Source organism: Trachemys scripta, chromosome 8 (genome assembly GCF_013100865.1).
Source record: "Trachemys scripta elegans isolate TJP31775 chromosome 8, CAS_Tse_1.0, whole genome shotgun sequence".
In the NCBI taxonomy this organism is placed as follows: domain Eukaryota; kingdom Metazoa; phylum Chordata; order Testudines; family Emydidae; genus Trachemys; species Trachemys scripta.
Window position 1 is genome coordinate 30717625 of NC_048305.1, and position 24850 is coordinate 30742474.

Here is a 24850-nt window from a genome sequence, read left to right on the forward strand (position 1 = left end):
TACCGGTATAGACAGTGCTATGTTGGTGGGAGAGCTTCTCCTGCCAACATAGCTACAGCCGTTTGTTGTGGGGTGGATTAAGTTGATGGGAGACCTCTCTCCCCTCAGTTTTGAGTGGTTATACTAGAAACCTTACAGCGGTGCAGCTGTATCGGTGCTGCTGCACTGCAGTAAGCTCTCCAGTGTAACCATAGCCTAAGTATCCAAAATCTCATTCTGTGGAGTACCTTGTTGGTTATTAAATGTTCTGTTTAAAAAGTCTGTCATCTGATCAGGGAGCAGAAATAATACTATGTGACTTTGCTAAACAACTAAACAATATGAATAGTAAATATCAAATATCTGAAGCAAATAGCCCTTAGCCTGAAAACTGTTCATCTAAGATATTCAAATTCATTCTAAAAACATCTAAAAATTTGTGGGCCACAAAAAGAGAGCTAAACTTGTATTAATAACAAATAGTTTTGCCAGTTTTCATTTTTAGCACTAACATAGCTCAGGTCTGTCTATTATTATTATTCTTATAGCATTGCCTAAGGACCAACCAAGAATGGAGCTCCATAGTGCTTGGTACTATAGAAACAAAGAGTAATAGATAGTCCCTGCCCCAGGGAGATTACAATCTACATAAACCAGACACACACAGGATGGAGAAGCGGTAGAACACAGCAGCAGAGTGAACTATATGAAGGCAGCAAATGATAGTTCAAGGATTTCTTTGTGGGCTGGATTTAGTTAGGAGGGAATCAACTACATAGAAAGAAAAGGGAAGGATGAGAGGACATTGAAGGGAAGATGAAAGGGTCAGAGGAGCAGATATGGAGTGATGCTGAGGTGAAGAGATGGTGGGGGAGAGTTGGACCAAACAGCCAATCAGCACAGAGGAAGTTCAGTCAAAACTACAAACTGAAATGCTTTTGCCAGTGTAAAGCTTCATTGTGTTTAAGAAGAAAGGGTTAAAGTTAGTGGGAACCAATCACATTTGAGAGCCTAAATAATGATTTAACTATGTCTATGGGTTCAGTGGAAAAATAATGTATAATCTTCCTTGATATGGAAGTGCTTGAAAAGGATTAGAAGGGACTAGGGTAGTGAACTCCAAAATTGAGTCCTTTCACAAATATTCTTTAAACAGAAAAGGATGGGGTGAGAATTGTGTATCAAGGGATTAAATATAAATTTAGTACATGAGGGTTTCTTAAAGCTATTTTATCCTTTCAATATCTTCTGCTAAATTTAGTGACTTGTTAGAAATCATTAATCTTGTTCAAAAGCAAGCAAAGACTTCCTTACAAAACACTAAGTCACATCTTTATTATTATTATTATTATTATTATTATTTATTTTGCTGAGATTATAGTATAGACACAATTTCTCTGGTGCTGCACAAGTGGAATTCATCTGGTTGGTGGAGAGGTATGAATGTAACACAACATACCAGTCTATGGAGTTAATTTCAGAGGAGTAAAGTGCTCCTATTGCTAAGGAAACAATCCTGTGCAGAATATACTATACTTCCTACTAATCATGGTGAGCCATAGTTGCTTGCCTGAATTAGTACAAGGTAAAAATGAAGCTACAGCTAGCAATGCTACTGCAAAGTAAGTGAAATTATTTCTGTCCTATATAATTTTGTGCAGTGGGCAGGGAAAATATTAGTAGGCATTTTCAACTGAAGATTACACCCATAGTTAAATATTACATCTTTCTGTCTTAAGATGCATTAAATATTTACACATTTAGTGCCAGATATTTTTGAGCCTAAATTACAATATGCCTAAACTGAAAAGTACCATTTAAAATATAAAAGCGACTTCACAACAGCTTTATATGCAACTGTTGAGGAATCCACAGACTACAGAACATAAACCTATGGGGTTGATACTGTTTAAAAAATATTTTCATATAAATGAAAACAGTCAACTGTAATGCAGACACAGGATGTTTCTAATGCAACGTGTTTAGGTGGAGGTGCGGAAGTAAATGAAATTGCTACTGAGATTGTAAAGCCTGATGTTGCTGTGGGCTTAGAAACCACATTTAGCCAGACAGACCGCATTAGCCAGACAGTATTTGTCTAACAGTGGCCGGGTAAAGGCTTTGGACAGTCATTTACATGTTTTTTCACTCACTGGCTACAGCATATTTTACTAGTTGTTTGTTTGGTCATATCATTCAGATATCAAAATAGAGTCTCAATATACTTCATCATATACTTCTCTGTTATTGTTCATGGTCTCCTCAAAAAGCAATTAATGTTCAAACTGGCTGGCAATTCTCAGTCTGAGGTTGAGAATTAGAACTTTTAATTGCCAATTAGCAGTCTAATTATGAAGATAAGCACCTGGTGCTTGATTTCATTGATCTCAAAGTGAGTGAGGCACCTAAGGCCTTGGCTACACTCAGGACTTCCCAGCGCTCCCTCTCTTGCAGCGCTGTAAGTACTCCACCTCTCTGAGGGGAATAGCTTGCAGCGCTGCGAGCGAGCGTGCACCACTGCAGGCTCTGATTACACTCACACTTTACAGCGCTGTACTCGCTGCGCTCGGGGGAGTGGGGCGTTTTCACACCCCCGACTGCAGCAAGTTGCAGCGATGTACAGCGCCAGTGTAGCTAAGGCCTAAGTAACTTTGTGAATCCCGTCCTTCATGAATAAATGGAAAATCCAGCATGATCTAAACAATTTGTTTTCTAAAAGGGAGCACTTCATGTCAGTAATTCATAATAGCAACATGGGCATTAATGTACCTTCATTTTAATTATGTTGCTGCATTGAACGTATCTGTAATGCATTTTACTCTGGAAGTGGAATGTTTTCAAGTTCAAGTTTTTAAATGATTTCTGAATGGATTATTATTAGAATTAACATTTTCAGCGTTGTGCTATATGTCTTGTTAAAGGAAATATAGCTGTAAACCATTAAAGGAAATTTCAGAATCCCACATCACAAATTTGTATTGTATTTGAGGTTTTGTTCACTGAAATCCTCACACATTTCATTTGCACCTATATTTTCTTTGCACACACTAGATTGCCACACTCACAGACCCTTCCAGAAAAATCACCAACTTATATAGAGCCTGAGATAAGGAGCTGTCTTTTTCCTTACAGATCCACAGAAAGGACAAGACTAATTCACTCGCACGGGTGTTTCTGTGGGAACTTTGAGGACTTTATAAACTGCAAGATTGTAGTACCGGAACTGGTGTACGTGTGAAGTGTTTCCTCTTTTGCATTTCTCAGCTTCAAAGAAACCTCAGGCTAAGCATTATAGGGTGTTGTCTCTCTCAGTTACAGTAACAGTTAACTTGCTCTTCAACACAAAGAAGTGGGGTTCTAACCTGTACTGTATTTTAGCTTTCACTGCTGTCATGAAATGTTAAACCTAGGGCACTTTCATTCCAAGTTAAAACTTTGTGTAAACATACAGCAGAAAGAGGAAGAGAGAGAATATAAGGGTAAATAAACCGCAAACAAACTGCCTTTTCCTCTCATCCAATGTCTATTTACTGTATACACGAGAAATTCCACAGGCTCAATCTCCTCTGAGGTGCCTATGATCCCTCTTGCCAGTAATGCCCAAGCAAGAAGCCTGAAGTGAAGATGAACATTGATCAGCACTAGTGCCTGACATACATTGAGCAATCCTGCTAGCAACCATTCCTCTTCAAAGTGATTGTGCAGTGTCACTGGCCACAAGTACTACACAGCCGGTGTTTACCTGTTTTTCAGAGAACAGCAGCCATGAAAGGATGAATCTTTCTATACTTAATTTTGATTATTGATTGAATATTGATTGAACCCTCTTTGCTCTGTACCTTCTGCCCTTGTGTGTCTGTGTTAGCAATTCTTGCTGTTTTTGGTGGAAGCCAGGTATTTGCTATAATAACCAGTGTGGATAATGTAGCAAAGTGCCTTCTTTGTCCTACTCCAAGCCAGGTCCTTGAGAAGGTCTGAAATCAGTATAAATGAAATCTACACACCTCTGTGCATATGTAGAGAGGAAAATAATTAGTTATCACTAAGGAGTCAGCTGCTGTACTGTGCAACAACTTCCAAATCTCCAGAGACCAGTCTGGTTTTCTGTATAAATAATGTCTCAATACGATGAAATGAATCCTTTTCAGTAGACATCAGTCTTAACACAGTTCTTTAGTTGCCACCTCTATCCTGTTTACCTTTCCCCCTCCCTCTTTAATCCTCCTGCAAAGCTTGTTATTATTTCCCTCCTCCCCAGCCCCTGTAAAACCCCATCTCTTGGAGTCATCTGATTTAAGTGAAAATTTCAGGTTTTATTTACTTAAAAATAAATGTCTGGCCTTCATGGTTGTAGAGAACAGCTTGAAAAGGTGTCCCCTAAAGGCTGTGTATGTAGGGCTGTGTTTGGACCTGGCACCGGGTATAAACAGGGTCTTGTGCAGTTTTGGGGAGGGGCAGCTTTAGGGTGACCAGATAGCAAATGTGAAAAATCGGGACATGGGGTGGGGGGTAATTGGAGCCTATATAAGAAAAAGACCCAAAAATCAGGACTGTCCCTATAAAATCGGGACATCTGGTCACCCTAGGCAGCTTCTGCTGAATCAGCTCCCCAGGGCTGTCAGCCAAACTACAGTTCCCAGCATGCCTTGCTTTGGGCTCACAGGAAGCCATGGCACTTCCTGTTTCCGGAGGCAGCAGGTTTATCTCGCTTTGTGAGGGAGGAGGGGAGGCCCAGGCCTGCTGGGGAGCTATAGGTCTCCAGCAGGGTGGACAAAGGAGTGCAAGTTCCGTGGTGGAGTGCTGAGGGGCCCAGCACTGCCACTCCCGGCATTTACTTGGTCTGAACTGGGCTCTCCTCAGGGGCATGACGTTCAGGCCAGAGGGCTCCTGATTCTGGGGAGCCAGCCTTCAGGGCGTTGTGCTGTTCCTAAGCTTTTGCATGTGTGAGGTGGGGCTGTGTCTGAGTTCCCTGCAGCTACACCTCACTGATTTCATTTGTATCCCACAGTCCTGACTAGGAGACCGCCAAACCACGACCATACAGGGGGACTCTCTTCAGGCAAACATGGTGTTGGGGTTTTTGTGTTCGTATTGAGCCCTTCTGCAAACACTCCACTGGGCTCTCATCTCATTATTGCCTGCTTCTTTGACCACCAAAATAGGGCTGTATGCATTTTGGCTGCTCTGCGCAGATCAAATCCGGGTCCTTTCAACATGTACAGCCTTTGTGAATCATATAGGCACCTCATGAACATCAAAACAGGCCCATTTCCTGCTCACAAGTTCATGAAACTTTCCGTTTCCAGTGATGACACATGACACAAACTTAAATGTCAAAGTGAGGGAGTGTTGTTTAGTGGTTAGACCAGGAGGCTGGGTATGAGGAGATCTGGTGGTTATTCCCAACTCTGCCATGGACTTGCTCTGTGACATTGGGTAAATTACATATTCTCTCTGTGCCTTAATTTACCCATCTGTAAATTGGTGATAATTACCCATTTGGATAAAATGTTTTTAGATTCTTAGATGAAAGGTGTCATATAAGCACAGACTATTAGTGTTTTATGATTTTGTAGGAGGAATTGAAGGCCAACCTTCAGAATGTTCATAATTTTGATCTCAGTGTCCTGGCTGGAACTACTGCAAAGATACCTTTCCAGTAGTTTATAGTCAGTCCTTAACTCGTAGCACTTTAAAGGAAGGCAAAATTAGTTAATAGAAACATTTAGATTTAGACAAGTAAAAGATTTCTTACTTAAAAAAGGCACCCACTCATTTGAAATGACACTAATGAAAATAAAAATGTAATCAGTGTTACCCAGTCCTACATTTTAATTTGTGTCTGCAATGCAAGGATATTTTACTTTACTGCAAAAGTATGAGGCACACTTTCCCCCTTCTCTTTAGGATCTCCTTTGTCTCTAGTTAATGACATTTACATGAACAACCCCCCCACCCAGCTTGCAGGAATAAGAAACTGGACAAAACATCTATGTTCAAGGTAAGTTTGATTTTATTGTTGCAACTTATCACCTAAGAATGCTTAGAGGCATAAACATATTGCTCATTTAGGAAACTTCCCAGAGCTTTTCCAAATAAATTATTACACATTGTTACACTTCCAAGGTGATTCTCACAAACGATATATAAACTTAGAATGACAAGAAAAAATCGATGCATCTGAAATTTCTTTTTGTGTATATTTTTCTGGAAGCAGCTCTGTTTAAAAAAAAGTACAGGCAGTTAAAAATTGGAACAATCTTAAAATTTGCTACTTACTTTCAAATGGTTTAATGCTCTTGTTGCTCTTATTCGCCCCACCCCCACCCCGAAACTAAAAAAAGAAAAAAGAAAAGTTTGGTCAGGAGATGAAAAATGAGTAGTAGGATCTTAGCAATAAAATTGTCAGGATATTTATATGTATTAATAAGCATCTGTCATATGGTATAACTTCATTAATATATTTAATTTCTCTTTCTATATTAACTTTGTAATGGCTCCATCTTGTGGCTAATATGTATAATTGAGGAATAACTTTCATTAGAAGTTTCAGAGTGCTAGCCGACTAGTCTAAAAAAACCACCTCAACCACGGGCATAGCTCCGAGCCTGGGGCACTGTTTACACTGGTGCTTTACAGCACTGCAACTTGCTACGCTCAGGGGGGTGTTTTTTCACCCCCCTGAGCGAGAAAATTGCAGCGCTGTTAATTGCTGTTAATTGCCAGTGTAGATAAGCTTGTGCCCAAATAAATTTGTTAGTCTCTAAGGTGCCACAAGGATTCCTCGCTGTTTTTCCATTACAAGCTTTGCTTTCAGTGTATTAAGTATCTTTTGGCACTACATTTTCTCATTCTTCTTTTATAAGTTCACAATGGGGTATTTTTAAACCAGACAAGTGAAAGTGAAAACCTCATAAGAATCTTGCTGATTTTTAGGTGTTTTTTCTGCTAAGCTGCTTTAATTAAAATAATAAAAAGGGGTATTTTTTTTCTGAACATTTAAGTTAACTCCATTTAGGGGGAGGAGAGAGAACCCTGGACAATTTTCATTCTATTGCATGCAGTTGTAAAAAGGAATAAAAGAAAAAGTGGTAATGCCTGATGGGAAATAAAAAATAAAACCGACATTTTTGGTTTTTATGAAAACTTGAACATTTTAAAAAAGATTTTTGCATGTCGCTCATTTTCAAAAATGCACTTTTTTAAAAAAATTCAAAACTACTAATGCTCAAAGATTGCACATATATAATACCAATTCTGATGTTATTTGTGTTTCCTATAGATGTTTAAGAGTGATGTTGCTGACCAGCAGTTTAGCCTGGAAACTGCAATTAAAAATATTGATAAAATGTCCAGTGAGTTGAAGAAACTAAATGGTAATTCTGACTGTATCTATCATCAAACTAAAGGGGAAATGACTGAATTGTTTGATACAATGTTGTTGTAGACATGTCAGTCCCAGGATATTAGAGACACAAGGCGGGAGAGATAATATGTTTGATGGGACCAACTTCTGGTGGTGAGAGAGAAGCTTTCAAGCTTACACAAAGCCCTTCTTCAGGTCTGGGAAATGTACTCAGAATGTCACAGCTAAATACAAGGATTGTTTAGTGGTATTTAACACATATTTCAAGCAACCATTCAAGGTGAAGTGGCCTGTTAACACCCCTCCAATCATGGGTGGGAAGGAAGGGAGGGTTGAGGAGGGATGTTGGGGGGAGAAGGGGAAGTAATGAGCTGGGGAGGGGTTATGGATTGTTATATCCAGTGTCTCTGTTCAGTCTTTGCTAGATACTAAAACTCATGAACTGAATAGAGACACTGGAATTGTGGCTTTTTATAACAATCTGTAACCCACTAACAGCTCCCCCACCCCCGCCCCAGTAGTCTCCCCCTCTTCCTTTCCCTCCCATGACTGGTGGATTGTTAATGGACCACTTCACCTTGAGTGGTCCCTTGAAATATATCTATCTACTTATGATAAACAATTTGTTCTACCTTTTATTTAGCTCTGAGTACATTTCACAGCTGCTAATGAACTCATGCAGATTTTGTGATTATGTTGTTCCTTCTATATAATGAAACAAGAATTTGTCCTCTTATGGTGAAAAATTAATAAAATCATACTTACTGTACAAAAAATAGGACCATATTAATCAAACATGGAAAAGTCCTGCTAGATAACAATTAATTTCTTCAGCAAGTACATATTATAGCTTCCTAACAAAAGATATATAGTAATACACTAATAGCAAATTGTATTTAAATGCGTTGGAGAAATGCTATCATCCTTTTAATTTACAGAAGAGTTAAATGTAGAATACTCTACATTAAAAAAAACCAAACCTCTACAGTAAATTGCCACCCATAAAATACCTGTTATACAGTAAATGTTCATGATTGTATACTGTACTTTTTCTAACAGTGAAAAGCCAACTGCTGCTCTGTGACCTTACTTTGAACTTCAGTCATCCTGTGAAGACCACAGTTTCAAGGGAGGTAGAAGAAAAGAAAACAGATTTTGAGGAATTACAGAATTCCATCAAGTTCCATGCTGATGCTTCCATTAACAACTCTTTGAGCCATTAAAATTTCAGCATGGTTTTCTACTCTGGTTGAAATTTTTATAATATGACATTTTGTGTTATCAGAGTATGAAAAGTAGTATCTGAAGAATGTTTCAATGTGTGAAAAACAAATATTTGAATAACTCAGAAACAACTAAAATAATAAAAAGGCAAATAATTGGTCCATAGTCTATACATTTTCCAAAATCTCCCTTTTTATTAAACAGCTGAGGTTGCTGAGAACAGTGACATGGGAAACTAGATGGCTCAGGAAATTGTTTATGGGATATAACGTCTTTCATGTCAAGTTAACTGATCTGAATCAAGACCAATTGGTAACAATTAGAAGTATTTACTACCAGCTAGATCATTGTTTCCCAACTGGGAAAAGTGATGCTAAACCCAGATGAGCTCAAGGGCAAGAAGACAGCACTGGAAGGGAAGAAAATGGCATGACTCTCAATTTGCCCCACTGTCTTCCTCACTACAAACCTATAGCTACGAGTAAAAAAGCCATTCCTCTGCCTGTAATGACTCCCTAATGCAGTCAGCTACAAGATACTAATGGAGGGGTAAGGCTGACAAACTTAGATGGAAGACTCAAACCACACACATGCCAGAAAATTGAATTAAATATAAGATCTTAGGCAAACAATGGGACCACTCCTGTTCCTTATTAAGTCAGTCTTGGGCCTAATATTTTTAACTCATTCTGAATTACAGTTTATATTTTAAGACAGAAAATGCCAGTGTTTCATGAAGAATGTGGAATAGGCACCTATCCCAGGCCTATCAGCCCTACCCTGCTTAGTTATCTGCTTCCTGGGTAATGAGTTTGAGTGTAAGCCTGTGGCTTGGTCAGGTGACTTAACATCACATGATGGTAGCCGGGGGTTGTACTTTATATAAAAGTGAGTCTTCTCGGGGTGGAAGGAGACAGACCTCCAGGAAGGAGGTGCTTAAAGGGTACCTAACAGCAGAGGGACCTGGGTCTGGGTCTGGCGCACCAGCTAAAGGTAAAGGCCTTACTGGAGCTACCTGCACTGAAGAACAGAAGCAAAATTCCTGAAGAGGGAATTAGGAGGTTCTGAGGAAGGGTAATCCTATAAGAAAGTAATCTGGACAGGCCAGTGCAGGTGGGTATTTGAAGGGAGATGCCATTTGCACTTGTTTAGGGGTCCAGCCTGTGGCTCCTACTGATGGTCAGAAGAAGTTCATTTTCTCTTGACCTGCATCAAGAGAGTACAATTGGTGGCTGAGCCATGTGATCTCACTCCCCGATCAAACAGGGTAAGACCTGATGCTAGGCGTTGGATGTCTGTCTTTGTTTGTTGAGCTGTTTTCATGTACTGGATCCTGGGAGGGGTGTTTATTTGACATGCACAAAACTCAGGAACAGTTTTTGAGAACTCTGAGAGTAGGGAAACTGAGATAGAGACAGGGTCTATCACCAGATGAGGTGAGACCCAATTACACTGCCATTTTCAGAGCCTGTTCTTTGCAGAAAGGAGTGGGTACAAGGTTATGCGTTGTTGGGACCCAATATATACAGGGAAAGATTTGGGAATGGAAGTTGTCTCTAGATGATGTAGAAGAGGGAACATATACCGTATAGACCATTAAATTAACAAGTCACATAGTTCCTACCATTATAATAAATGTAGCCAGAAAGTGCAGGTCTCTACTGAAATGTGGACTGTGACATATGGCATTTTTATTGACTCAATTTACACAAGATTTTTCTAATTTTGTATCAACTTACATAAAATATATCAAAGTAAACAATACAATCTTTCAATACGGATAACAGTCACTAGAAGTTACTCTGTACTGTACAAGCATTATACAGATATTAATTGATTTCAGTTTGCAGCTTAATGTAATTGGTACCATAACCTTGACATGAACAATAGTTTGCATAGTTTTGCTTTATAAGAAAGCAACGTAATTCTCTGCTATGTAAACCACATGTAATCCTATAATATGGAATGGAGAACACTTCACATGCGAGATGGATGTTGAAAAATGACGTCACTCACATGAAGAGTTTTCATGGCAGTGTATGAACAATGTAGAGTAATAAATACATTGTAGAAAGTATTTTGCAAATCTGTTTTTTAAAAACACACTTTAAAATGAGAGAATTATATTTTTTCATTAAAATAAAAAAAAATTAATTCATAATTTCAGTTCATTGAATACAAATGGAAATATCATGAGGTTTGTATGCTCTTGTAGACCATTGATCCCAGACATTAAGCTTTCTTCTAAGTAGATCCTGCAGCATATGTTAACTTGCATTGGTTTCTTGAACCTCGGTCTTTTCCATCAATCAGCAGAAGGGGTGTTCTTTGAAAGTAATCAATAATATCTGCCACTGAAGAAAAATCCTGTGGATTAAAAACAAAGGGGGTGGGAGGCAGGTGTCATCAGGATTCTCACTACTTCTCAGGGTAAAGTGATAGTATTTATTTAGACTGTGACTATTTCATGCTCTCTTGTGACTAAGTTTTGGATGAATTGCTGTACTGGAATAGACTATGAGGTCATCTACCAGTGCATCAGCATTTGCTTCCAGTACTGGTTTTCCCATCTTGGATATCTCCATGGAACATTCTTGTCCAAAATTTTACCCACCCAATGAATTTGTGAGGTATTATAAGGCAATCAGTTTTTCTTGAATTTGAGTCACTGGGCCTGATTCTGCTCTTCACTACGCCAGTTTGTATCTGGAATAGCTTTAGTGAACTAAGTGACATTCTTCTTGGTAAAACTGCTGGAGACTGGTAAAGGGGGAGGAGGTGATGCAAAGAAAGAAACATACTTTACCTCTTTTCCTTTCAGGCCAGTTCCTAACAAGTACACTTGATTTTGCTCCTGGTAACGAATCTGAATATTATATACTTTATCTTTGTATAATACCATCAGTACGTATGGATGTGTATTCGTTTTTCTTGAGCTGTCTCTCACCAAGAATGTCCCGTCCTAAAAGAATGCACATGAAAATCAAATCTATTTTTGACCAGCCACGTGAGTAGAATGCTGAGTTTGTTTCTAAATACACATTCATTCTGGGTTCTAATTTTTCAGAAAGAGCACAATTGCAACCACAGCTTTGAAGAACTTGTTAGACTTTCTTAAAGAAAGAAGCAAAACACAAACAAAGCCTTGCAATCTGCTATCTAAAATGTCCCATTTCAAAGGCTAGTTCAGATGCAGTAATAGTAGTTTTAGAGAGAAAAAATACTCTAATTTTGGGACACTTAGCAAAATGTTAAGGGTGAAATTCTGGCCTTAGCGAAGTCACTGGCAAAACTTCCATTGACTTCAGAGAGACCAGGATTTCAGCCCAAAAGGTGAAACCCATTGGTGTTTTGGGGACTTTTGTACACAGCTGAAAGGGATGCATGCAGTCTGCTACACTTAGAGGTTTAGACAATCTTGGCATGTTCTAGCCTGCTGCATAAGGGGAATTGGGGCCTACTCTATCAGAGTGACTGGGAGGGAAATGAAATATGCCCCTCCCAGTGAGTGCTGGTTTAAAATATCTTTGGGAAAAGTGGATTAGCTAGAGGGATGCAAGTTTCTTACATAGATGATCTTGCCTCCTGGAGACAAAAGTTTCTATTGAGCTCCCTACCACGTGAAGCTCTCCCCTCATTACTCCATCTTATATATACAAGTTATATTACCACTATGGTCCCCATGGTCTGTGCTGTTTCCTGCAGCTCCCATTGGCCGGGAACGTCGAACCGCAGCCACTGGGAGCTGCAGGCGACTGTGCCTGCAGGCGGTCAATGAAAACAAACTGTCTCACAGCCCGCCAGCGGATTACTCTGACAGGCCGCTTGCAGCCCACAGGTTACCCACCACTGATCTAGAATAAGGGCTTAATAATCCTTAGGGATCAGCTGAGCCTGGATCTGAGCTGATCTGTGTTGTTTTTTGTTGTATTCTTTGTAATAAGCCACACCCCCGAGAAGTTCAGACTTTGGTATGTGTGAACTGTGTTTTTAGAATAGTTTAAGAAAGGTACCTATTTGTGCTTAGTCTCTTCTATACTGATCCAAGTTTTTAATAGCCCTCTGGTAATGCACTGCCAATCTGAACACTGTATGCTTAATCAGTCTGTGTAAGTACCTTTTTGTTTTTGTGTGTGTGCACGTGCACACACCACCACTACCTCTCCCCCGCCACACACACATATAGGATGTGCCATGACATTTTGCAGGCACATTGATAGTGGCCTGGAGAAAACCTGGACTAGAATCTCTTTATGTAAAAGTTGTGTTCATTCACTTTTTCTATATGAATGCAAAGATATATATCAGGACAAAAACCATTTAAACAATGTGCCAAGAATTTCTATATCCATTTAAGGGTAACTGCTAACACTGTACCTTATTTATATTCCTAAGAGCTGCTTCTGCTTCCTGCCGGCTGATGTCTGCAACATACCACTCTTCATTCAGTGAATCTTGAAACTTTTGTTTTATTTTTTGGGGGGGAAAGAGGAGAAAGTTGGCTGTCAGTGAATTAATTTATGTGATGTTATAAACATACATGCACAGAAGTAGAGAAGAATTTAAATGGGGGAGGGGAGAGGGAAGTAGTGTATGTCCAGATGCAGGGTTGAGCATTTTTAGTTTATTTAATGATTCCAATATTTTCTGAAGGTGTTTGCACATGCTGCCACCTTGCAAACCAGAGAAGTGAGGACTCTAGGGTTTTGGTAAACATTCTATTTCCTGTGACATTTCTTTGTTATGTCCAGATGAGTTACAGACATCTTAGGTCTCTCCTATTTTTACCATCAGCTAAGTCTAGAACTGTGGCTTGCTGTGGGCTCTCAAGTACTAAACACACACACACACAAACCTGTCTTACATGACTATTCAATGCATTAGCAAAAATCAGGTGCTAAGTGGAGGTGGTCTTCAAAGAAATATGGAGTAAAACTGTACTCAGAGACCGAATTTTCTTTTCTCACCCAATTTAGGTTGGTTTATTTGAGAGGAGAATTGAGTCCAAAGCATCTGAGGGTACTTCAGGGCAGCTTTGCAAGACAGAAAGTGGTCTAATAAACTTCATTGTACCTTCTGACTGTTTCACTGTACATGTTTTGCTGTATTTTCACTCCTCTTTTGCTTGGTGAAGACCAAGTAAGGAACAAAGGTTGGACATCACAAGGGAAACCAACAACAAATGCAAGAGTGTATACCAAAGAATAACTGCTGACTAGAAAACCAATTTAGGAAAAAAATTGTCTCACATTTAGTTGATTTGCTGTGCAAAGTGATTAGGATTATCACGATTCATGCCTCCCCATATTGGGGGCCATAGTCTAAAGGTGATGACATGTGACTGCCCCACACGTCTCCTCTGGCCAGCGAGCCCCCCTGCCCTGTTCTCCCTGCTCCACCAGAGTTACCTGACCGGGAGCGGGGGAGGGTACTCTGTCCTTCTCCCGCTGTGCCTTCCCCCAGGCATGTTCGACTGCTCTCCTTGGCAACCAGGCCCGGGTGAGGAGCAGGATGGAGCTGCTTCTCACGTGGCTGAAGCCAGTCGCTATGGGTCACTGCTGTGTGCAGCACAGCAACTGCCTGAGAAACAGCCCATCTGGGAAGTGGTGGCAGTGGTGGGTCGCTCCCTGCCCAGGCTCAGCGCTGGGGGATGGGCTGAGTGAGCCAGAAATGGGCTGTGGGGAGAGGGGCTTTCTCTCAGGCAGCCATACTGCACAAAGCAATGAGACCCTGAGTGGCCAGTGTGAGAAGTGGCTGGTCCTGCCTCTTCTGCTCCTGGCCTGGATTGGCTCTGAGGGACAGGGGCTGAGCATGTCGCAGGGCAGGTACAACAGGAGAAAGGAGCCCCACTTCCTCTCCCACCAAAGGCCAAGCAAAATCTGGGGAGGGGACACTTGACCCCATATACCACTCCCACCTCTGAGTCCCATTATTATACCTCGTCTTCCTCCATGCTTGGTGGCTGCACAATCTGCCTGTTAGGAATTGGTAATGGAGGTCTGCCATCTGCTGGGCCTTTTGAAGGAGCTCTATTGATGTTACCTTTAAAGTTCCAGAATAAATTTAAATTAAAAACAGAAAGATAAAACTTAGTCTATGCAGCAGATATTAGTGTTGTTTAGGACTTTGATTCTTAGTTGTATCAAGGCCTCTTTATACCACTCAGGCAGCATAAGGGGCCTTAAAGTGGGTGAAAATAATACTCACACTCAGTGTAATTGAGAATCTGACCTAGATTTCTTTATGTAATGGGACAAATTCATCCTCAGTATACATGAGGGTCACTCCCATGGACTTTAAAGGAACTTCAGTAGCTATGGATGCCTCAAAGGCAACTGTATTTGAAATAGGAATTACAGATGATGAACTGTATCTCAGTTATTTAATTATGACAGTATCTTCAGTTACCCTAATTACAGCTAAGCTTAACTTCTACAGTTACAAACCACAAGGTCGCCCTGCTAGAAGTTTATAAAATTGTATTGGACAGAGAAAAAAATTGCTCCTTTTTTTTTTCTCTCTCTTTGTGGAAACCCTGAACAGTTTAAATGGTAACAGCTACCAGTGTTGAACATTGTTGAATGTTATGCCAAGAGATTATGATTTTCAATGTTGCTTATTTTTAATTACAGTATTTTTGCCAATTAAATATGTAGCTGAGACAAACTTTATTTCACCTTGGAAATGTTTTTCATACCAGCCAAGGTATTGGTGTAGTATTATTCACCCTACCATCACACACATCATTATTGGAATGATATAATCACATGGGACCTTCAGAATGAATGTAGTCAATGGATAGTAATCTGAGACTAGTGCTTTTAAATTTTAGCTCTAGTGAAGCAAACACTTATATCAAATTTTGTCGGTGCCTTAACTAAATAGACAGCAGTGTCAAAATTTAACAAGGAAAAAAAAAACCCCATCTTAAACATAGACTAAATGAACTAAAGAAGTTAACTAACCGATGCTTAAAGTGGTCTGAAAAAGTTAGGGGTCTATCATAATCTGGGAGTAGCAGTTCTGGTAAAATGATGCTTTTCCCTCCAGAGACCCTTGTGGTGCTGCTGCTGCAGGAGTAAGGAGACAGACCAGAGCATCTAATATGCAAATAAAATGCATTCTTTACTCCTGGTGGGGTGGGTATGTGCCTCCCCCCTCATCCACCCACTTTAAGCACTGTACTTGATAGTTTTTTTATTGCTATTAAATTCAGAAGCTGAACGTCCATGACAGATATCATGCGCTGCAACCATAAGACTTCATTACATTTGGAGTGGAAATACAGGCTCACAGAATACAAACCTAGCTGAAAGCGTGGTGGTAGTGATCCACTTGAAGAAAGGCTGTTAGTACTGTTAAAGAAAACAATGAAATTGAAGTTTAACACACATAGGGTATGTTGCTATAATTATATTATTTAATGTTTTATACTGTGGCAGCTCCCAGAGGCACAGATCCATACCTGGGCCCCTTTGTGCTACATGGCGGTACAAAGATGAAAGCATACATAGTGCATGTCCCCAAAGGATTACATTCTCCTTTCTTTTTAGCACCCCTGGCAGATAAAGATATCCTAATCTGCCCCGTATGAAAATTCAGATGGTAATTAAGGTCAGTATTAACTCTCCTTGAGGCCTGGCACTTGGAGATAAGGTGCAGAGGGGCAGGGGACAGTCCATGGCACTACTACTCCTATAGGGACCATTTCAGGATCAGTACAATTGGAACCTAATTTCCCTCTAGAACCTATATCTCTGTTGAGTTTCCAGCCCATGACCCCTCCCAAGCCCTTTCCTCATAAGGGGAGTATATGAAGCAAAATTACAAGCTGTTACTGATTCTGGAATTTCCCCCAAACTTCCCCCCTTCTGTGTTTTCTCTCCCCCCCCCCCCTTTGGCTGAAGAACAAGCATCACTCAAACATTCAAGTTCCAGGGGGTGCAAAAACTTGACAAGAGCTGTGCCAGTGACTGAGTTCACACTTCTAGTCTCATCTATACTTAGTTTGTTTGTTCTGCTCTTGCTGAACTATTCAGCCCCTCTTTATAAGCTCTATAAAGGCCTTTTCAGCTTCCTGTTAGAAATTTCTATAATTGAAACCAGCTCTCTTGGCAGTCCCAAAATGACAGCAGCCAAAGGCAACAATGAGTTTATCAGATCTTATCTCTTTTTCCCCAAAAAGTTTCACCTCACTAAGAACCCACCGCCAAGGGCTCCTCTTTTCCAGTGTCCAAATGAATTTCTCTTTGGATGTACTGCAAAAAAGGCTCTGAGTAAAATGTATATCACCATAGTGTCTCAGGCTCTTCTTTTAAGAAGAGGCATCACATTTTGGATGTCCAACTGTAAACACCTAAAGTCTGACTTTTTTTTTTAAATAGGGGCTGAGTACCCACAATTCCAGTTGAAGTCAATGGGAACTGCAAATGCTACAGTAATGCCTAGAATCCCCCTTCTGGGATCAGGACCCCATTGAGATAGGCACTGTACAGATATATAATAAGACTCTGTCCTCAAAAGAGTTTACAATCTCAATAGATAAGGCAGACAAAGAATGGGAGAAATAGATAAATGCCTTTAGTGGGGCACTCAAAAATTGAAGGAGCCAAAATTAGAGCCTAATTGTAGTTCATACCAAAGAGATCCTACTATAGTCCTCTCTTAATGTAGAATTAAGAAAGTATTCTAGTGTATCTGATATGTATTGTCTGTATCTTTGGATTATATAGAGACTTAAGGTCTTGAGTATGATGGCTTTACAGCATTGGGGGATTCCCCTAAAACGGTGGAAACAGCCCAAAGCAAGCAGAGGGGAGCTAAGGATCTGGCCTGTAGATATTAAGCTCCTTGGGTAGTAATCATGTGTTCTTTTGGGTCTTGTACAGCACCATATACACTCTTATTCCTTAACAAGTAATAGATCAAAATAAGTGAGACAATAACTAGTGCAACAAACCTTTCTGCATATGATCCAGGCATACTGTTGGATCCTGAAGGACTGTGTTTAGGTGGTGGCTTGACAGACCTTGAAGGGAATGTGTTGGAGCTGAAGGGGGGCAAAGATAGCTGTGGTGCTGGTCTCTGGGGGATTGCTGTGAAGAGGAAAAGTAGAGCTAGCTAAAAATATTAGCATGAGGTACCATAGGTACTCGTAAAAGCAGCTTGTAAAGAGGGGTGAAGTGAACTAATACTATCACACTGCAGAGGGCCGTCTAATCAGATACAAGCAATGGAGCAATCTGTTATTAAAATGCCCTTCAGAACAATATACTCAGTCTTGGAATATGAACTTACTGATGGAAGCTGGTTTATTCTTGTGTGTTCATTTTAGAGGTGGAAAATTCAGTAGAAAATTTCCAGTTTTTTTAATCCTGTTTGCTTCTGAAACATTAAATAAGCTACAGCCCAGCTTTAGAAACCCCATTAACTAAAATATAACATTAAAATTAAAGACAAAGTCCCCTAGTCAGCTTTCTCTGCCATGGCATTGCTGACCATTGGATTTGAGACTTCTCCATTGCGCATATTCCTACTCAGGGATTTGTGTTCTGACGCCATCTTCATTGTATAGGTCAGCAGACAATTGGGCTGCCACACCAAAGATCCATAGCATGAGAAACTTGCTCTCCTTTGGCATTACTCTCAGCCCGAGTTGAACTGGCAATAAGGGTGGAGGTTCAGGATGTGAATTCAGATCAGAATTGTGTAAATGGCCTCAATTTTTAATGGGATGAACCAAAACTCTGATATAGTCAACCTTAGACTTTGGCATGTTGAAAAGCAAAAAGTGAATTTTGCAGCTTTAGTTCATATCCATTATTTTTGTTATAAAGCATTATATAGCATCTCAGGGACTGTGAGGTGGGGTAACTTATACATGTTGTTATTATTATTTGAGCCAAATACTACTCTCTTTGCTCATGAGTCATTAGGACTATCCTCACATGAAGTTGATAGTACTATATGTTGGAAGAATGCAAGCAGGGTTTGGTCAATTATCTTATAGTAGATCAAGAGGTCACTAGGTTTTCATTCCTGCTTTTTAGGTGCTCAATGGAAATAACTGTACAGATATATACTAAGTTCATGGTTAATAAATTGCTAATATGCTCCAACTTCCTGTTTTTTGTGGCTTCATTACTTAAGTTTGTATGAGATTTTTGACAATTTCTACAATCTGTCAAGTTATGCAGTGTTACCTTTTTATTTTATAGTAGTAACTATAAATAGATCTTCTCAGTGTTTCATTTGAGCTTTTTAACAGAGAGAGAATGTAAAAGAAGTTTTTAAGTACTTACACTCATCATCTTCCTGGGGAGAGGGGGGAAAAAACAACAACAATGAACATTAAGAGGTTTATAATATCATAACTCGTAAAAATTATCTCTTTATAAAAGCTACAATAGAAAAGTCAGTGATTTTTGAGTATGCAGGTAATTCAAGATGAGTTGCTACATTTACCTAATACATTGATATATTTGTCTTTGTGAAACACCAAATTAATTTTTAATTGTGGAACTGAGGCAAGGAGATCACAAGTCTAGATTTTCAAAAGTGAGTAATAATTTAGGTGCGTCAATTTTTGGGTGCCTAACTTGAAACAGCTTAAAGAGATCAGGGGGCAGAACTTCAGCTGAGGTAAATTGTCATAGTTTCCAGAGCAGATGTTCAGCACTCTCTGAAAATCAGGTTCCTTTAAGATATATCAAATCGGAGAGCCCAAAACTGGGGTATACAAAATCACTAGTAACTTAAAAAATAAAAATCTGGGCCTTGACTCTGCCTTTTCTTTATAATGCCTCTAATATCTAAAATAACATATCCAGGGATTAAACTGTCCTGGAGCAAATTTGTATGGAGGAAACTGATTGAAAGTGAAGCTCTGTGCTAAGAAGGAACTACAGGAGAACCTCAGTTACAAATAGCTCAAGAATGGAGAGTTGTTCATAACTCTGAACATTTTGTAACTCTGAACAAAACATTATGGTTGTTGTTTCAAAAGTTAACAACAGAACATTGACATAATACAGCTTTGAAACTTTACTATGCAGAAGAAAAATGCTGCTTTTAACAACCTTCATTTAAATAAAACAAGCATAGAAACAGTTTCCTTACCTTGTCAAATCTTTTTTAAACTTTCCCTTTATTTTTAGTAGTTTACATTTAACATAGTAATAAACTGTACAATATTTGCTTTTTTTGTCTCTGCCACCTGATTGAGTACTTCCGATTCCAAATGAGATGTGTGTGGTTGATTGATCAGTTTGTAACTCTGGTATTCGTAACTTTGAGGTTCTACGGCATGAGTATTTAAAGGAACCAGTCCATGTTAAACAGAACTACCAGCTTACCAGCAAATTTTATAATTCTATTGTAACACATTAAAATCTTCTAACTGTAAAATAGTGTTTGCTCTGAAATATACTTACATCATATCTTCTTTCTGGTGCCCAACCTTGCCTAAAATGAAGTAGATGAAGAAACCAAATGTGAATTTTAGATGTAGAAAGTGTGAAAGAATGACACTTTATCCATATGAATAGTGGGACATGTTTTCAGCTGAGACTTAAGCTGATGTCAGTTTTTGCAGACAAAAATAAATATGGGTATCAGTTTTAACCAGCAATTTCTTTTAATCGTTTAGATATAAGTTTTTGATTTGCAGCCACAAGAAGGTACTTGGATGTCCAAGCCCTGAACCTGTAATGAGCTTTGCAGAGATTCAGGGGTCCATCTGTGTGGAATTTATTGCATGGTTGGGGCTTAATTGATCTACATTTCAAGTGAAATAGTGCACCTGCTGTGTTCCTCACACAGAAATGGAGTTTGAATATCTGGCCTTAAACTTCAACTGAATGATGAAAATATTAGTTGTTGCCATGGAGCCCTTAGCCACATTGTCCTAGCTGAGGGCAGGCTTCCTAGTATTTTGACTGCTGGTTGGTTAGCAGACCTCAGAGTATGTTTCTTTTATATGGTGTACAGCCCTACCAAGAAGCTGTCTAAGAAAGGCCAGCTCTTGCTAAAGGAAGTTTTTTGCCAAGAATTCAGGGATTTGCAGGGTGACCGAGCTGGCCTAGCTGTGGGGAAGAAATGAAAGCTTTCTCCCTCCACCATATCATAAAAGGGATATGGAGGTGAGGGTTGAGTTTGGTAGTCAGGATAATGAGAAAAAAAGCTTTCTAGGAAGAAGGCTAGAGCTGATGGGAGAATCATGGATAACATTCCTTTTCCCTTCTAGAACTTGGCTGAAGTGAGCCATACTTTGGGCCTTAACTGTGGCCTTTTGGGTGAGGCAAGCCCTGCTGTATTTGTGTTTGGCCCTTAAAAAGGCAGAGCTTTTTCACATTACAATAAAGTGGGCATCACTGCAACACTCTTAGGTAGTGGTGTCTCTACCGACATTGACTAATTATGTTTTCCAGATTGTTGTGGCAAATAGTTAAAAATAGTTGTGTTAACATTTAAAAATAAATGTTTACTTTACGGGTGGTGGCTTCCTTCCAGGGACTGTATTGCCTCTTTCATGTTTATCGGCTGGTGGTATGGGAGGCTTTTGTATCTTTGCTAACTGTTCTCCCAGAGATCTAAAATACAAGAGAGAGGTGGTGCAGCAAAGGTCAAATGCTCTTTACTGCAATATAATTTGGTAACACTGATAGTGTATGTCACCCAGAGGCTAATGTCTTACCTTAGTTGTGGTGCCATGGGCTGTAAAACATAAGGAAAAGTTACAAGAACATATAAGTATGTTTTAAAATAGATCCAGGTACAATAAGAACCAACCAAATGGACTCTTACCTTGTCAGGAAACACTGCCCTCTTCCCTGAAAAGAATAAAAAACAACACTTAATAATAATAATAAAAAAACTTAGATAATTCATTATAAGTTCTGTGAAATAGTGGAGGCTCGCCAGGCCTGGCTTTGATACCTTTTCTGGTGCAAAATGAACTTAGCATGAACAGATACTGACCTGCTGCTGGGCTGTCTCTTTCAAACGTTGGCCCAGGACGATCCAGTGTGGGTTTTGTACGTCTGTCTATAGAAGGAGCTGGGGCTAAACATAAATACTGTGTAAAATATTGTGCTAATACAAGTAACACACCTTTAATTTGTATTGTATCTGTCACAATCTGGTATCCCTTCTCAGAGGTGCAAGCAATATCATTAAGGCTCATAAATAGTTAAGGTTGGCTGAATTTTGTGTTTGCTTTTTTATAATGTTGATGGACGATATCAATGTTTTAAAGCATTTTAAAATATTTTATTCTAAATTTTCAGTTGCACAAAATTATGGGGGATGTCAGACAATGGAGGGGTCAGACTAATTATTTCATGATGATAGACACTGACATTCAAAAAGTTAAAGCTTTATAGCCATTAAAACACAAATTGTCAAAATATACAAAATAAATATCCTTAAATCAAACTTTAAGTTCTTAGACAAAGTAAGAAATTCTGCTTATCTGTAAATGTTGATTATTATCAATGGAAATATTTTTTTCCCATTGCTTTTGGGGAGTCAGCAAGGGGTGTGTCCACCTCACACAAGGCCTGAAGGGGTTAAGGTGACCAGGTAGGCCAATTAACTGCCTAGGCTGCACCTGGAGGAGGAGCCAGGCAGCAGGGATTAATTAGAGCAGTGGTTCCCAAACTTTAACTACTTGTGAACCTCTTTCACTAAAATGTCAAGTCTCATGAACCCCCTCCTAAAAAAATTAATATTTCCAGGGATTTTCTCCTTTACTTGAGTATAAAATATAAAAGCAGTGATCTTGGAAATATAACATTTGTTTTATGACATGATTATTACACATTATTTATTATTATTATTTATCATTGCAGTATTTTTATTACATTATGAAAACGGCAACACTTCCAAGATATCACTTTCGTAGCTTGTGTCACTTTGAATGAGCCTGTTATAAGACAAGGCTCCTATGTTTCATCAAGGAGTATCAGATGTGAAACAGCATGAAGGTATTTAAGAAGCCAACTCAAAGAGTTCCTCCTACACAAGCATTCAGGTCTTGAGGAGTCCAGGCAAACAACGCACATTACAACAAAGCCTAAACTTGTTCTTCATAATAATTTTAAAAACAATACTAGCTGCCTATTTAATTTTAAAAACAACAAAAAATATCCACCTCCCTTTCCATTTCTTATAAAGAGTCTTGAAGTTTTAATCTCCTTGCTTTGATCTGCTTAGCTCTTGGAAGTCCAGGGACTCCGGGCCGCTGGCCCTGTGCTGCCTGGGATCCCTAGGGACAGCTATGTCCACCATTAGGGAATTTTTTTCCTGAGATCCCCCTGTAACATTTCGCGAACCCCCAGGGGTTCATGAACCCCTGTTTGGGAACCACTGAATTAGAGACAAGACTCAGCTGGGCAGGAGCAGGAGGAGCCTGTATAAAGCCCAGATGATTGGGGCGGATTTTGCAGGGAAGTAGTTTGCAGTTACTCCCTGTGAGGAGGGAATTTGGGCTGGCAAACCAGAGGGGGGTCAGAAAGGTAAGAGAGGCTTGGGGGAAAACAGCATGGTGTGGGATAGGGCATACATTGGCTGCTGATGAGACGACCCCTGGGCAGGAACCTGGAGAAGAAGATGGGATTGGGTTCCCCTCCCAGCCACTGAGGAAGTGGCACAGACTAGGCAGTAAAGAGCGATCTGCCAGGGGCAATTTGTGCTAGAAGACTTTGATACCCCAGAAGAATAAGCAGGAGCTCCTGGAGCCAGAGGGGGGCTGCCGGCTAAGAGACACAGAGTACAACTGCAGACAGTGCATCGGCCTGGCAGAACAAATTCCCAGCACTACCAGGAGGCGGTGCCATCCAGCGGTGAGTAGAGCACCCCATCACAGGGCGACAGAGATACTAACACAGCTCTAGCTGGAGACCATGAAAATATGCATTATGCCATAGCTTAAAAAAACACAGACAAATATTTTCACTTACGTTTTAAAGACTTGGCACTTTTATCTCTATTCATATCATTATTGCTTGATGGAGGAGGGTAAGGTGACATCTAAAACAAATGTTTTTTTTCAAATGATTAAAGTCTTCTCTACATGTACAGAGTTCAAGGATTTTCATCTTATCCTCTGTGGCCATTGAATACATTACCAAAATCACCTTGCCACAGCTGTCAACCTGTGCATCTGTTAGAGCCCGAAGGGCCATTAGGGTGTCTCCCCCCCCCCCCCACACACACCCATTGCAGAATTCTATCCAGGTAAAAGGCCTTTTCTGGCAACTGCAGCATTGGCTTTGTCATCTCTCTGCCCCTTTGCAGGAAACCCTTAGTGCAGAGTTCATTCCAGGGCGGGTTGGGAGTATGTCAGGGGCAGGGAGGAGTAGCTAGAATAGTCTTGCTTAACTCCTGATGCAGAGTTTTGTGCATATAAATTCAAGGTCAAAAGGGATGAGCAGACTAAGGAGAGCACGGGAGCCTAGTCTTGCATTAAGGAGAGAGCTGCTGTGTCAGGGGCTGTCAAGTTCCTAGTGGCAGGACTGAGACCAAAGAGAGGAATGTATTGCTGAGTATCTCATGAAAACGATGAAGGTGATTGCACTTAAGCCTGTGTTTCTTCAGACACACCTGTTCTTGCCGGAGTTTCATTATATGGACTTCCAAGTAATGGAGGCGAGAGGTACAGCAGACTTCATACCACTCAATAGGGAGTTTGGTGCTTACTGATTAGCTTTACTTGTATCCATGTATAGCTTTCATGCACATTTGTGCTGGAATACAGAGAGTTTGTATAACCAGCTCAGTGCTTGCAAGATGATGATCAAAGCCTTAATCTGCCAAATTAGGGAAAGGGTAGTTCTGTTAACCCAATGGATGTTGACAAATTCTGAATGTATCTAAGAAAACTATCCAGCCTTCAGCAGGGGAGGGCAATGACACTTGCTTTATCCTTAACTTTGGTGAGTCAGTTCAGTGCTCTTACCTTTTCATCTCATTCAGCGCCAGATCCTGTAAACCCTTTCCCCTCCATGGAGTACTGCCAAATTCAATGGGACGGCCAATGGAAGTGAGGGTTTTCAAGATCAAGCCCTCTTGGGGAAAGCTGGAGTACTGCTAAGCAAGGTGTTCAAAGGCTACAATTTTCTTGAGAATTGGCTAATGGTCACTAATTGCCAGTGTATATGGCAACATTGCAGTATGAAACAATTTCCATATATTTGTTTCACAAAAAAGAATTAATCATTTTAGCAAAAAATAATTATTCTTACAGCCAAAATAATTTTCCTCCTCTTTCTAAACAGACAA

General features: G+C 39.9%; 2 protein-coding genes across 2 annotated transcripts in view; one reads left to right on the plus strand and one right to left on the minus strand.

Annotated features, from left to right (window-relative positions):
• Window positions 1-1570: 1570 nt before the first annotated feature.
• C8H5orf58 (chromosome 8 C5orf58 homolog) lies at window positions 1571-8673 on the plus strand. The gene is given in 5 exon segments (XM_034779849.1): window positions 1571-1601; window positions 5887-5933; window positions 5936-5980; window positions 7262-7355; window positions 8405-8673. Coding segments are annotated over 5 exon segments (381 nt in total). The 3' UTR covers window positions 8569-8673.
• A 112-nt stretch (window positions 8674-8785) lies between these two features.
• LCP2 (lymphocyte cytosolic protein 2) overlaps window positions 8786-24850 on the minus strand; it is a 52587-nt gene continuing 36522 nt past the window's right edge. Inside the window, exons 9-21 of the mRNA XM_034779848.1 lie at window positions 23530-23599; window positions 21548-21631; window positions 21374-21399; window positions 21264-21283; window positions 21055-21159; window positions 20002-20032; window positions 18871-18883; window positions 17529-17664; window positions 15875-15924; window positions 14508-14611; window positions 12947-13030; window positions 11376-11531; window positions 8786-10936 (exon numbers count right to left, since the gene is read on the minus strand). Coding sequence (XP_034635739.1) covers window positions 10814-10936; window positions 11376-11531; window positions 12947-13030; window positions 14508-14611; window positions 15875-15924; window positions 17529-17664; window positions 18871-18883; window positions 20002-20032; window positions 21055-21159; window positions 21264-21283; window positions 21374-21399; window positions 21548-21631; window positions 23530-23599 — 1002 coding nt within the window. The 3' untranslated portion in view covers window positions 8786-10813. The remainder of the gene's footprint in view (window positions 10937-11375; window positions 11532-12946; window positions 13031-14507; window positions 14612-15874; window positions 15925-17528; window positions 17665-18870; window positions 18884-20001; window positions 20033-21054; window positions 21160-21263; window positions 21284-21373; window positions 21400-21547; window positions 21632-23529; window positions 23600-24850) is intronic.